At 36.0% G+C, this 15,223-nt stretch overlaps 1 protein-coding gene and 1 pseudogene across 1 annotated transcript; both read right to left on the reverse strand.

Moving 5' to 3' along the window:
• Window positions 1–3,504: 3,504 nt before the first annotated feature.
• Window positions 3,505–3,945, reverse strand: LOC127781992 (L-type lectin-domain containing receptor kinase IX.1-like). Its single transcript, XM_052309065.1, has one exon. It carries the CDS (start codon window positions 3,943–3,945, stop codon window positions 3,505–3,507), a length of 441 nt encoding a protein of 146 aa, XP_052165025.1.
• A 202-nt stretch (window positions 3,946–4,147) lies between these two features.
• LOC127781717 (L-type lectin-domain containing receptor kinase IX.1-like) lies at window positions 4,148–5,752 on the reverse strand (annotated as a pseudogene).
• Between the last annotated feature and the right edge of the window lie 9,471 nt (window positions 5,753–15,223).

A 15,223-nucleotide genomic window follows, 5' to 3' on the forward strand; every position in this document is an offset into this window, starting at 1 on the left:
GCAAACAATTAGTTTGACTAGCCAAATCAGATGGAGAGTTGGCTATATGGGTATTTGGAGAGTCGGATTTGGAGAAGCTGTTGGAGATGCTCTAAGAGCAAGTTTAATAGTATAGCCAAATCATCTATAGTTAATTTAAGAGCTATTTATACAATAGTTACCTATAAACATATACAACACTTTTAATATCTGGTCCCACCTGTCATACACACATTGCGTCTTGGAGTATGTGCTGCAGTAGCACTTTGGAGTTTGTGCTTAGGCTGTGTTCGGACTTCAGGGTTGGGAACCCATCTTCCCCACACGGAAAACGGAGTGGTTCATTAGAGCAAGTTCAATAGTAGAGCCCACTACTAGCTCCAATTTATCTATAGCCGATCTAATAGCCAATTCATACAATAGTTGCTTACTATACTATTAACATATGGTCCCACCTATCATACACACATTGAGTCTTGAAGTCCGTGCTACAGCTGGCTACAAATCTGTAGCCCGCTGCTCTTCTCTCTCATCTTTTATCTTATTAAAATATGTTTATAGCTGGCTAATAGCCCGCTATTGTACCTGCTCTTAGCGTGTGATTAATTAAATATTAGCTATTTTTTAAAAAAATGGATTAATTTGATTTTTTTTAAGCAACTTTTGTATAGAAATTTTTTGCAAAAATAGTACCGTTTAACAGTTTAAAAAGCGTGCGCGCAAAAAACGAGAGAGGGTGGTTGGAAACAATCTCATACGAACGCAGCCTTAGAATCTTATAGTACTTGCCCTATGAAGTTGTATACCTAGTTTTTGTTTTGTGTTGATTAGCTGTTGGGTACTTGCCCTAAGGACTGGTATTTATTTTCATCCACGAGTTAATAGCTACGCGTGGTCGTAAAACATTCCATGACTCGACCCACCCGATGGATAAGGTTTTGTCATGACAAGAAACACGTGGGTAGAATAATTGGATCATATTTGACTTCTGAGAGCAGGTACAATAGCAGGCTATAAGCCAACTATTAATATATTTTAAGTAGATAAAAGAGGAGAGAGTAGAGCAACGGGCTATAGATTTATAGCCAGCTGTAACACGGACTCCAAGACGCAGTGTGTGTATAACAGGTGGAACCAGATATTAATAGTGTAGTATGTAACTATTGTATGAATTGGCCAAGGCCGGCTCTACAATTTTGAAGGCCCTAGGGCAAACTTGACAACATGACCCTTAACGCGCTCTCCCTGTAGAGAGACATATTATATGTATATTCGCACTTTCCATTTTCAAATTGTGTTTTCAAATCTAATCATAGAGAGAAATGAACATTGATAAAATTTCATATGTATGTCGTTAGAAATAGAAAAAAAATCAACACTTAAACTGATCTTGTTTTTTCCCTTTACTTAGCACCATAAAAATGCTTCCTGAGAAAAATTACAACTTTTCAACACCTAAATTTATAAAGGAAATATATATTATCAACAAGAACCTATCTATACCTACAATTTTGATTGTTGAATCTAGAATCTTTATTAATTCACTCATCAGTATTATGTAGATACTAGTAGATAATCAGGAGTAGTAGTACAGAACTACTCCCTCCGTCAAAAAAACCAACCTAGGAGAGGTCACATCCCCTCCTAGGACTACGAATCTGGATAACCATTTATCCAGATTCATAGTACTAGGAGGGGTCACATCCCCTTCTAAATTGGCTTTTTTGGGACGGAGAGAGTATTCACTAATCTTAAATACCACTTCAGCTTATACAGTACTCATACATATTTAGGCATGTGCCCCTAGCTAGGATGGGCCCTAGACCGTCGCCCTCTTGGCCCTGCCCTAGAGCCGGGCCTGGAATTGGCTATTAAGTCGACTATAGGTGATTTGGAGCTAGTAGTTGACTGTACTATTAAACTTGCTCTGATAGAGTATAAACCCACCAGATCTCGAGTTACGAGCCTCGTTGCCATCTTCTAGACATGTGCATGAAGAAAAGTAGTTACTCCAACCAAAAATACATCATTTTTCTTGTTATTTTTTATGAGCATTGAGAAAGTGGGTGGAAAAATAAGGATGGTTGTCGTTGATTAGAATTAAAAGATATGTGAAAAATTAAATGGGAAAAGATTATGATTGGTTGATGAGGAATAGGTGGTGATCAATTATCATATTTTGAAATAAATTTTGAATACATATTTTATAACGGAGGGAGTACTACCGTTACCATGCTTTTGATTAAGAATGAAACCGATAGTTTTGAGTTTTGAAATTGGTAATTAAAAAAATTCATAGATCTAGAAAATCCAATCTAATATATTACTACGTTACTTGCTATTTTCTGTAGTTAATATTTACAATCTTAAAAATTCATGAATCCAGTCCACTCGTATTGTAAGGTTGTTTATATGAGAAACGCTCAGGGGTCTTCCGGCTAGCTCCACAAGGTGATGGGCTACATGATTTGGGTTTGAAGCCTCACCCTTTCTAATTATTTGATATTAGATTATTCCTTAATATTCGTGTTTTTTTGTTTTTTTTAAGGTTGTTTATATATGATCTAGTACTAGCTTATTATATTTTGAGACGGAGGGAGTAGTTCTTAACGTTTAAATTCCTTGATCAAATATTTTCTGAGTTTGGGATTAATAAATACAATTTTGTATGGTTTGGGGTCTAGGTTTTATTTTTCATGGTTTGATAGTTCCAAAATTCGGAATTAATAAACACAAATTTGTGATTGTCTTGGACTATTTTATTAATTTATACTTCCAAAAATAAAATTAATTATTAGCAAGTCGTATGTTTTTGTTTTAATGTAATAATTAATCTGTTAATAATCCAGTTGCACGTGGGCAAATGGATAGCAAGTTCTAGCGGGTGTAGACTCTTTTTTAATTATACTAAATTCCAACTTTTTTTAAGACAACATGCAATTTTCATTAAAGAAAGCCAAAGACTACTCAATTCCACCTAGATAAAAGGTTATATTTATTCACTATTTCTTCAATCAATTTATATATTTTCTGGAAGTACCCAATCATATTGTTAACCTAGTTAGGTGGCACATTTGCGGTGTGTGAATGTGGTGTGGTGTATAGTAGTGTGTGCATATGTCGTACAATAAGGAAAATAGAATTGTTAATCTCATTCACTTTTGCACTAAATTTGATTATAAGTCCAACCTAACTTCGTTCTGTAGCCATGGCATGATCGAGGAGGATGACGGCCACCTCTTCAATTGTAACGGGCCGATCGTTCAATTCGCTCCACTTGTAATGCTGCTGCTGCCGCCACTATCGTTGCCCGTCTCCTCCCTCGGCCTCTGCTGCCGGAACAGAAAATGGCATGACAGATATTTCTAGAAAAATTACAATGGCATAAAATTCAAATCATGGCGTAAATACACATGCATTACTCAAATCGGAAACTAGGCAACACTAAAGACCAAACCAACAGACCATTCAAGCGCGTTAACTCTAAACAAAGAACAAGCAAATAAAAAAAACTAAAACTAAACACTAGCACTGATGCTTGAGCAATGAAGACGAGTCCTTCGAACCGGTTGAATCGGACGGAACCGAGGAACACGAGGTGTGAGTAGCGTGGCCACTCGTCGTCGATGTGGACGACGACTGCGTCACACCTGATGACGCAAACAGCCCATCAAACGAGGCCATCGGCGGCGCGTACGTTGGCACGGGCATCTTGGCTGGTAGCACCGGCAGCTGGCCTCCACTCGATTGGAGTATGGTCATGGCATCTCTGATAGATGGTCGCACGCTTGGATCAGGGTGCGCGCACCAGAGCCCGAGAGCGATGACACGCTCCATCTCCGCAGAATCGTAGTCGCCGTCGAGACGCATGTCGGCAGCCATGAGAACATCTCCCTTGCCGTACAGATCCCAAGCCCACTCGACCAGCCGAAAGACGCCATTCGTTTGGCTGTCCAGTAGGCTCATCGGTTTCCTCCTGCATGCCACCTAAAGCAGGACGATGCCAAAGCTATAAATGTCAGACTTCGCGCTTGCTCTGCCGGTGATCAAGCATTCAGGGTCAACATAGCCTGGTGTCCCAGACACTGCAGTCATTGTCCGCATCCCCACAGTGTGGTCAATGAACCTTGCGAGCCCAAAGTCGCCTAGCTTGGCATTGAAGGACTCGTCAAGCATGACATTGCTCGGCTTGATATCGCGGTGCACAACGCATTGCCCCCACTCCTCATGAAGGTAGAAGAGGGCTGATCCGATCCCAAGAACAATCTTGACCCTATAAAAAATAAGTTTGCAAATCTGTTAAGTTTAATTTAACAATACATTTATTAATTAATTTGGTCACAAAGATTGAGATAAAACTAGCGAGGGTTGATAACCTCATTGGCCATGTGAGGAAGGTGCCATTGCCGTGGAGATGGATGTCAAGACTGCGGTTGGGGACGAGCTCGTAAACAAGCAGGAGTTCATCGCGGCCATGGCACCAGCCTATGAGCTGCACGAGATTGCGGTGGCGTAGTCGGCTTATGACCTTAATCTCCGACTTATACTCCTTCCTCCCTTGCTTGGAGGAATCTTTAGCGAAGCGTTTAATGGCGACGGCGAGGCCCTGTTCTCTCAGGTAGCCTCGGTACACCGCGCCAAAGCCGCCTTGCCCGAGCTTCTCTTCCGCCGCGAAGCTCTTGGTGGCCTCAACGAGCTCATAGTGTGGGAACCGTCTTGGCCCAGTCCCCATCTCGATCTCCACGATGGGCTCGCCGTCGTCGTCTTCGCTGTCCGAGCTTATGTCCTGCTCATCCTCTGCCTCCTTCCTGTTTTTGATCCGACGTCGCCGTATGAGGATAGCTGCAACGGTGAAGAGCAGCACAACGAACAACGTCGCCCCGACGGTGGCTCCCGCTAAAACTCCGGCACGTCCATGCTTATGCTCGAACGACGGGCTCGAGTTGAAGTACCAAGAAGTCAGCTGGTGTAGCTCAACTGATGCGCCCGTTGCCGCCGAGAAGCCGATGGTGACCTTCTCTGGCAAGGCGCTCTTGAGATCAACCTTGTCGCTTAGGTTGTAAGGCGGCTTCGTCGTGTCATTTATCCACAGCTTTACTGACAGGATGCTCGAACTGCTGTTGTAGTCGACGGTGGCGGTCATGCTCCCGTTGAGGCTGAAGTCTGGTAGGGACTCGTTCGTCACAGATACGATGGAGTTGACGTCGATGCCGATGTGGTCGTAGGTTGCGTTGGGGTCGAAGTCGCGGTTTAGATAAGTGTCGAATTCGACGGCGACGAACCGGTCCTCGCCGGTGGAGACGTTGGTGTAGGACTTGTTGGTGAGGCCGAGTCCACTACCGGAGGCATTCTTTGGCAACCTCGATGGGTAGCTGCCGAGGAAGAAGGCCATCCCGTCGCCCCTGTTGTTCCTATCGCTCGGGGTGACGATGTTGAAGGAGAAGGTTGTGGTGAAGCTGGCCACCTCGCCGGTGGCGGCGTCCCAGAGCTGCACCGGTGTCTTGTAGGATACCCGTCCCGCGCTGGTGAAAATGTCCCGAGCGTCGTTCGCGCTGATGTCAATATACCCGACGCGGATGGAGGCTTTGCCTTCAATTTCTATGTTCTGGTTGTTTGAGCTGAAGTTGGAGTAGTTGAAGGACAAGGCGGCGACAGGAGCCGGAGGCTGCAGGTAGCAGACGGAGAAGAAGATGACGAGGCCGGTAGCACAAGTGGTCAACGAAAAGCCGGCCATCGCCGTCGGCGACCCAGCGTCGATAGATCGTGTGCAAGGTGATACTGATACAGTACTGTGATACTAGTACTGTGTACTGATCGGCTTCTCCAGCTGGAGGAGCAACGACACAACTTCCTATACTGCCAGTCTGAGTCTGTATTTGAGGTATCCTCCATTGGACCCGTTCTCGGCCTGGCGCGTGACGACGAAACAAGAGTAAGTCAAACCAGTATTCGTTTCGTCCTTAGGGTACAATGTCACTGAACTCTTCAAATGATTGATACTCCCTCCCTCCCAAAATATAAATATTTTTAGAGTAATGTGATGTCAAACCTTTTAAATTTTGACTATTAATAGCAAAAGAAAAAAGATTGATCATGTCAATTTGATGTTACTAGACTGATCATTAAACAAATTATCATAATATACAACTCTTTTTAGTTAAAACATAGATATTATTTGTCAAAGTAGTATCTCGAAGACCGTGTCGAAGTTTAAAAATAATTATATTTTGGGACGGAGGGAGTAGCATATATTAGGCTGTATTTAGTTCCACGTTAAAATTAGAAGTTTAAAGAAATTAGAACGATGTGACGGAAAAGTTGAAAGTTTATGTGTGTAGGAAAGTTGGATGTGACAAAAAAGTTAAAAGTTTGAAGTAAAAAAGTTGGAATCTAAACAGGGCCTTACTATATGTGTCTTCTCTAGCACTAAAATAAATATAGAGACTGTAACTTTTGTGCTCCCCGCCGGCCGTGGCCCGTGTTAACACCGTACCGTACACGCTCACCCTCTAGTTACTGATTTTAAAATTAGATTTTTTTTTCTCCACTGTCCATCTAGAAACTACAAACAACATAATCTTTAGCTGACCTTAGGCGCATTTTGTTTGGTGTTACTGATTTTAAAATTAGAATTTTTTTTTCTCCACTGTCCATCTAGAAACTACAAACCACATATTCTTTAGCTGTCCTTTGGCGCATTTTGTTTGGTGTTTCTGTGGAGATGTACATAATTTTTAGCTGCCCTTTGGCGCATTTTGTTTGGTGTTTATGTAGAGATGTGCTGAACTTTGGCGTATTTTGTTTGGTGTTTCTGTAGAGATGTACATAATCTTTAGCTGCCCTTTGGCGTATTTTGTTCGGTGTTTATGTAGAGATGTGCTGAACTGGTTGTTTGGTGTTTATGTAGAGATGTGCTCAACTGAGATTATGTTCCTCTTAACTTTGATGACTTCTTTATCCTTGCTGACATTAGAGCTGAATTTAACCATTTGCTGGACTCTATATATGAACAACGAGAAACAACATCGTATCTACCTTTCCAAATTGTCTCTTTCTTATTGCCGTGGAGTTCTTTGTGTAGGATCGTAAATAGTCTTTCCCATCACAAAAGCTAGCCTTGAGGTGAGGGGCTCTTCCACTTATATCTTATGTCATTTGTCCTTTCACAATCAATATAAAGACTATTCAACACTTTGCATCGGCTGGAAATGAATAAGAGTGATCTAGAGAAGCTGGCCGGTAAAGAGGTTGAAGGAGGGAGGACCTGCTCTAAGACAAAATAGAATAGGAGTTGGTTGATCTTGCTAGCCCCATGCAATGTTTTGGCGTTCGGTCTGTTTCAGAGGTTTAATATATCCCTTGTCTGTTGGTACGTAATTATCTCCGAGTGCTTTCTGTGCTCCTTTTTTGTAAAGCTGGTAACCCCAGCAAAAACTCTGCTCGAGGTTGGCTTTCAATATAGGCCGGGTCCTTGTGACCTTTTCTCTAAAAAAAATCTATATGGATAGGTAGGAGTATATAGCAAATCTAACTGGGAATTCAATCATAATTTTTACGGTCGGTTTTTTTGTGTGTGTAGATGAATTTGACTATAGATGTATAAGAGCAGGTACAATAGCAGTCTATAAGCTAACTATAAACACATTTCGAGGAGATAAAAGATAAGAGAGAAGAGTAGCGGGCTACAGATTTGTAGCCAGCTGCAGCACGGACTCCAAAATGCATGTGTGTATGACAGGTGGGACTAGATATTAATTGTGTAGTATATGTTTATAGGTAACTATTGTATGAATTGGCTATTAAGTTGACTATAGATGATTTAGAGTCAGCAGTTGGCTACACTATTAAACTTGCTCTAAATGAAACCTAATCTGCGATTCCAGATCCATAGCATTCCCAAAAAATAAAGAGCGATGCTCCGGTACTCTACATCGTAGTATTATACAACTAGTAGAATTGATTTAAACCGTTGATTCATAAGGACATTTTAGTACTTTACTAACTTAGTGATTAGAGGTAAGGTTGGTATTTAGGATATTATCCACTCTTCATTAAAAAAAAGTTTTTGTACATTTAGATCTATCGCTTGGCTACTCGACGGCACATCCTTCCGTTGCCGGTCGGCAAATCGTCCTGCCGGGCGCCGGCGGCTCCGGTGGCCGCGTTCACAAGGCCGTTCTGTTCCCTTTTCTTTTCAATTCATTGCCCGGTTTCAAATATGAACAGAGAAGTAGAAGATAAAAACTGTTGCACTGCAGACTGTAGTATAGTCGCTGATTAACATGTAAATCATAAAGCACATTCTCTGAATTATAACAGTGTAGACTCTATTAGAGGTCCCATAGTTTAGAGTGGGATTCAATTGAAGCAGATGAGCAAGAGAACAGAAGCTTCGCTCTGATATGCTGATTAAAAAACAGTAGCAGTTTAGCACGTCAAGTTCAGACTTTTATCTTTATCTCTTGTAGTAAATTTTATAATGTTTAGTCCTAATTCTTTCCGCAGGCAGGAGACGGCCAACCAAAGAAATAAACTACTCGCATCTATCGCTGCTGATCAGCTGCCGGCAGCACACCAGCCACCTCCACTCCTCGCTCTGTAACGCTACCCCGCATGCTCAGCCCAGCAAGACCCAAAAATCCGAGCGTTTCCAACTAACATGCAAATTTACAAAATTATCCTCCCATGCACGTTTCTACTACCATTAAATATGGTGGTAGTACGAATAGGTCTGATCCCTTGAATAGAAAAGAATCTACGGTTTAGCTAGATTTATTTTTACTACCATTAGAAAGCACCGTTGTGAGATTCAAAAATAATTCGTCAAGTACTTTGTTTTGAGATAGATAGATGGTCAAGAACTGTCGTAAAGTAAAAAGGAGAAAATAGGTAACAATCCAATGATTTTAGAGAAACTCTTACCTTTTTATCATTGACAAGGAGCCAGTTCTATAGATTACCATTGACGATCTCAAATCTATCTATCTATCGATTATATTATTAAAACAACTTTAAAAGGCGACGCCACGTTCGCTGTGGGGGGCTATAAATTCCCACATTAATCGAAAAAAATAAAAGAAGAGTCTAAGTAGAAATACAATTTGGAATAAAAATAAGCAATATTGAAAGAAGAATCCATATAAGCACCCAATACAAGATTAATCAAAATTCGGAATAAAAATAAAATAAAATCCGAAATTAGAAAAAAAAAAAAAGAAGAGTCCAAGTAGTAATACAATTTAAAAATAACTGAAATTCGGAATTAAAAATAAGGAATATCGAAAAAAGAGTACATATAAGAACTCAATACGAGATTAATTAAAATTCAGAATAAAAATAAAATAAAATCCGAAATTAGAAAAAAAAAATAAAAGAAGAGTTCACGTAGGAATAAAATTTAAAATTAACTGAAATTCGAAATTAAAAATAAGCAATATTGAAAGAAGAGTCCATATAATAAACCAATACGATATTAATTAAAAATCAAAATAAAAAAGAGAGTTCAAGTAGGAATACAATTTTGAAACAATTGAAATTGGAAAATAAAACTATTAAAAAGATAGTCTATATATAACACAATACAAGAATAATTAAAATTCGAAATAAAAAATAAAATAAATTCAGAAAAATAGAAAAAGAAAAATAAGATCTCAACTATAATACAATTTATAAATACTAAAATTTGTAATAAAAATAAATACTATTGAAATAAGACACAATCTAGAATACATGACGAGATTAATTAAAGTTCAAAATAACAAATAAAATAAATTTCAAAAGTAGAAAAATAATTATAAGAGTTCAAGTAGGAATATAATTTATGAATAAAAATTATCAGAATGAAAAATATGCAATTTAAAAAAAAGTCCATCTAGAACACAACGATGACAAATGACAATAAAAAGGGGAGAAGCAATAGGTAGAGTACTAGCGGTTGATGGGATATCTAAAAACTATAAACAAAATCCCAAACAGAATCACAATGATGATTAAGAGGAGTGACGATGGGCATGCCGTTAAGCAGCATGGTCACGACGGTTGACAGGACTTAAGGAGAGTGAAAATATACCCCAATAATAATCATATCCGATTTTTAAGATCTCAATGACAATAAGGATGGGAGGCAGCAGGTGAGCTGTAGAGGAGTATAGTGGCGAAGTCACTAATGATTTGGCGAGACTTATAAAACGTAAAAAAAGAACACAAACAATAATTATGTTCGATTTTTAAAATCCCAATAACAATAAAGAGAGGTGGTAGCGGACGGGCCGTAGAGTAGTAAACTGGCGATGTTGGAAGATACTTCTAAAAATTATGAAAACGAAACCCAACAAAACAATGAACTCTAAAAACTATAAGGACTAATTTTAAAAGTTCTAAAGAAGATGAGTAAAGGTAGTGGTAGATCAAGTAAGCAAATAAAAAGGTGACAAGGAAGTAAGGGATAAAGACTGGTGTGGCTTTTAAAAACTATAAAATTATTAGAATCACGGGAATGATAACTTTAAATAAAATCATGTGTAAAAAATAGATAATTTTAAATTGATGCTAGCCACGCAATTGCGCGGGCCGCCTAACTAGTTATATTATTAAAACAGTCTTGAAAAGAGGCACCAAGTTCGCTGTGGGTGCTAGAAATTCCCATATTAATCGAAAAAAAGAAAAAGAGAGTCCATGTAGGAATACAATTTAGAAATATCTAAAATTCGGAATTAAAAATAAGCAATATAGAAATATTGAAAGGAGTTTGTATAAGAACACAATACGATATTAATTAAAATTTGGAATAAAACATAAAATAAATTTCGAAATTAGAAAAATAAAAAAGAGAGTTCAAGTAAGAATATAATTTTAAAACAACTAAAATTAGAAATAAAAAATAAGAAATATTAAAAAAATAATCCATATAGAACGCAATACAAGATTAATTAAAATTCAAAATAAAAAATAAAATGACTTCTAAAATTAGAAAAAGAAAAGAATAAGAGTTCAACTAGGAATACAATTTATAAATAACTAAAATTCATAATAGAACATAAAGACTAATGAAAGAAACGACCATCTAGAACGCATGGCGATATTAATTAAAATTCTAAATAAAAAATAAAAGAAATTCCCAAAAATAGAAATATAGTTATAAGAGTTCAAGTAGGAATATAATTTATAAAAAAAAATAGTGGAATGAAAAATATGGAATTTTCAAACAAAAAATTTTATATAGAACACAAATGATAAATGATAGTAAAAATGAGAGAAGCAACATGCGTATAAAGGAGTAGATTGGTGATGGTTGATGGGAAATCCAAAAACTATTAAGAAAACCCCAAATAGAATCCTAATAGCGACAATGAACATGCAGTTAAGCAATACGGTCACAGCGGTTGGCAGGACTTCTAAAAAGTAAAAAGTAAACCCCAATAATAGTTATGTTTGATTAAATCTTAATGACAGGAACAGGTGAGGTAGCAGGCGAGCTGTAGAGAAGTACAATGGAAAAGCCGCTGATGGTTTAGCAGGACTTCTAGATAGTAAAAAAAAATGAACCCAAACGATAATTATGTTCGAGTTTTAAAATCCCAATGACAATAAAGAGATGAGACAGCGGACGAGTCGTAGAGGAGTATAATGACAGCGTTTGATGGGACTTCTAAAAATTATAAAAACGAAACCCAAGTTATATTATTAAAAACAGTCTAAAAGAAGACACCAAGTTCGCTTTGAAGGCTAGAAATTGCCACATTAATCGAAGAAAAAGAGAAATCTACACCATCAGATCATGATAGCTTCAGATTTTAACAGTCGAGATTGATCGGATATGTATGTATAAGAGAAGGAAAAATACTATAGACTAATCTTGCTTGGACTGACAAAGAAAGAAATCTTACATATACTTCTGTTCCAACTCCAAGTGCTCTCTGAACCGGATTGCATGGCTTGATTATCGTCGGGTAATAAAAAAAAATCAAGTCCAACTGACGTATATGGCCATATGCAAGGAAAGGACTAGGAAACAAACAGACTGAATGCTCCTGATTTTTGGTAGCCACGTACATACATAGATGAGAAAAGATAATAACTAAAAATATCTCATTAAATATTGATCATGTTTTTGTTAGTATTAGATCAAATCTTGAATCTACGGTCTACCTGTCTACTGTATTATACAAAACTATAAAAGCAAATCTCGAAAGAAGGCACCACGCTCACTGTGGATTAGATAAAAAGAAAAAAGTTTCAAGTAGAAATATATTTAAAAATAACTAAAATTCAAAATAAAATAAGGAATACTGAAAAAGAGTCCATATAGAACATAATTAGATATTAATTAAAATTCGGAATAAAAATAAAATAAATTCTGAAATTTGAAAAATATAATTTAGAAATAACTAAAATTTAGAATAAAAAAATAAGGAATAATGAAAGAATAGTCCATGCATAACATAATACGAGAATAATTATAATTAAGAATTAAAAATAAAATAAATTTCAAAATTATAAAAAAAAGCTCAAGTAACAATAAAATTTACAAATAACTAAAATTTAGAATAAAAAATCCTAAAAGAGTAATCCCCTAGAACATAATACGAGATTAATTATAATTAAGAATAAAAAATAAAATACATTTGAAAATTATAAAAAATAAAATAAGAGTTCAAGTAAGAATACGATTTAAAAATAACAAAAAAATCAGTATAAAAAATAAGAATTGTTGAAAGAAGAGACCATCTAGAACACAACATGAGATTAATTGAAATTTGGAATAAAAATTAAAATAAATTCTGAAAGTAGATAAATAGAAATGAGAGTTAGAGTAAGAATACAATTTAGAAATAACTGAAATTTAAAATAAAAATGATTATTGAGAGAACAGTAGATGTAGAATAGAATATGAGGTTAATTAACTAAAATTCAGAAAAAATAAAATAAGTTCCAAAGAATAAAAAAATAAAAATAAGAGTTCAGATAGAAATAAAATTTTCAAATAACAAAAAAAAGGAATGAAAAAATACAAAATTTTAAAAGAACAGTCCATTAAAAAATACAATAATAGCAAATGACAATAAAGAGAAGAGGAACAACAGACCTATAAAGCAATAGGGTGGTGACGGTTAACAGGACATCTGGTGAAAACTATTAACAAAACCGAAAAAATGATTAGGTTCAATTTTTAGAATCCCAACGACGATTAAGGGGAGGAACAACGGGCAAGTCGTTAAGCAACACGGTAATGGCGGTTAGTGGGCTAGAATGTAAAAATAACTGAAATTTGAATTTAAAATAAGTAATATTGAAAGAAAAGTTCATATAAGAACACATTGTGATTAATTAAAATTTGTACTAAAAATAAAATAAAATCTGAAATTAGAAAAATAAAAAAGAGAGTTCAAGTAGGATATAATTTTGAAACAACTAAAATTGAAAAAAATAAATAAGGAATATGAAAATAATAGTCCATATAGAACACAAAACGAGATTAATTAAAATTCTAAATAGAAAATAAAATAAAATATGAAATTAGAAAAAGAAAAATAAGAGTTCAGTTAGGAATACAATTTAAAAATAGTAATAAAAAAATTAAAACTATTAAAAGAAGAGACCATTTAGAACACATGACGAGATCAATTAAAATTTCGAATAACAAATAAAATAAATTCCGAAAATAGAAAAATAATTAGATGAACATTTTTTTCAGATGTTTTTGTGAATTTGTGATGTCCATTTGATCTGTGATGTTCATTCAATCTGTGAAAACTAATGAAAAAAAGGCCAATATGCAAACAGCAAAAAACAATGAAAAAAAAGAAAAAAAACTTTAGTCCCGGTTGGTAACACCAACCGGGATAGCGCTGCAATTTTTAGTCCGGTAACACCAACCGAGATGAATTAAAATTCTAAATAAAAAATAAAATAAAATATTTGATTAAAAAAAGAAAAATAAGAGTTCAGTTAGGAAAACAATTTAAAAATTCATAATAAAAAATTAAAACTATTAAAAGAAAAGACCATTTAGAACACATGACGGGATCAATTAAAATTTCGAATAACAAATAAAATAAATTTCGAAAATAGAAAAATAATTAGATGAACATTTTTTCAGATGTTTTTGTGAATTTGTGGTGTCCATTTGATCTGTGATGTTCACTATGTGAATTTGAGTATGTTCATTCGATCTATAAATTTGTGATGTTCATTAAATCTGTGAAAAAATAATGAAAAAAAAGGCCAATATGCAAACAGCAAAAAACACTGAAAAAAAAGAAAAAAAACTTTAGTCCCGGTTGGTAACACCAACCGGGACTAAAGATGGTAGTGCTACAATTTTTAGTCCCGGGTTATTTCAAGCGGGACTAATGATGGGCATCTTTAATCCCGGGTTGTAACCTGTGATTAAAGGGGTTGTAAACCAGGACTAAAGATGAGTTCCCCAGCAGACACATGAAGAAACAAAATTAACAAATTTTATTATTTTTATTTTTTTACTTGTAGATCAGATAGAAACTTGCATGTTTGTGTATAGACTTATATCATCACAATTGATGTTACTAAATTTTTTTAATTTTTTCTATAATAACTATTTAAGTCACATGTAAATGTTGGGTGTCATGACACCTACTAGGTGTAGAGAACCTAGTCTCTTTCTTGTACCTTTCCTTTTTTGCTTTGAACTACACTTTAAGACTTTGTTCTTCCACGGGGTAATGAAGATTGGAGAAGGGGACCAGTTCGAAACTGCACTGAAAGTTCCAATTCACCTATCTTTGTTACGCTGGTTGCTTGACAAAACGAGAGCATAGCAGCAATGTATCCAAAGTATTCTGCAAATTGAGATCTATTGTTCTGAATTTTAGTATACTTATATGATTATTGTGATCATATTATACGCATTTAGATCTTCTAGACTGAACTAACCATTCTAGATCTCAGCCAGAGATGGGGATGAATTAGAACAAAACAATGTTTCAGTAGTAATCTATGCAGTCATTGGACAGCATTAGCTGAATATCATATGAGATCTATCAACAATGAACACATGTCATGCAAGAGGTCTCTTCTGTTGGTGCCTTCGATCATTTCTGTTTTGTTAATATTTCTGAGTTTCTTACAACTCCAACAATTCCAGGCCCTCTATAAGGACTAGGATATCGACTGAAAACAAGAAAAGTATGTAACAAATATCAGTTAGAGATATGGACTGTTTGATTGGATTGTTGGAGAGGATATTGTAGGAAAAGTTTTCTGGACA

Source organism: Oryza glaberrima, chromosome 8 (genome assembly GCF_000147395.1).
Source record: "Oryza glaberrima chromosome 8, OglaRS2, whole genome shotgun sequence".
Lineage (NCBI taxonomy): Eukaryota > Viridiplantae > Streptophyta > Magnoliopsida > Poales > Poaceae > Oryza > Oryza glaberrima.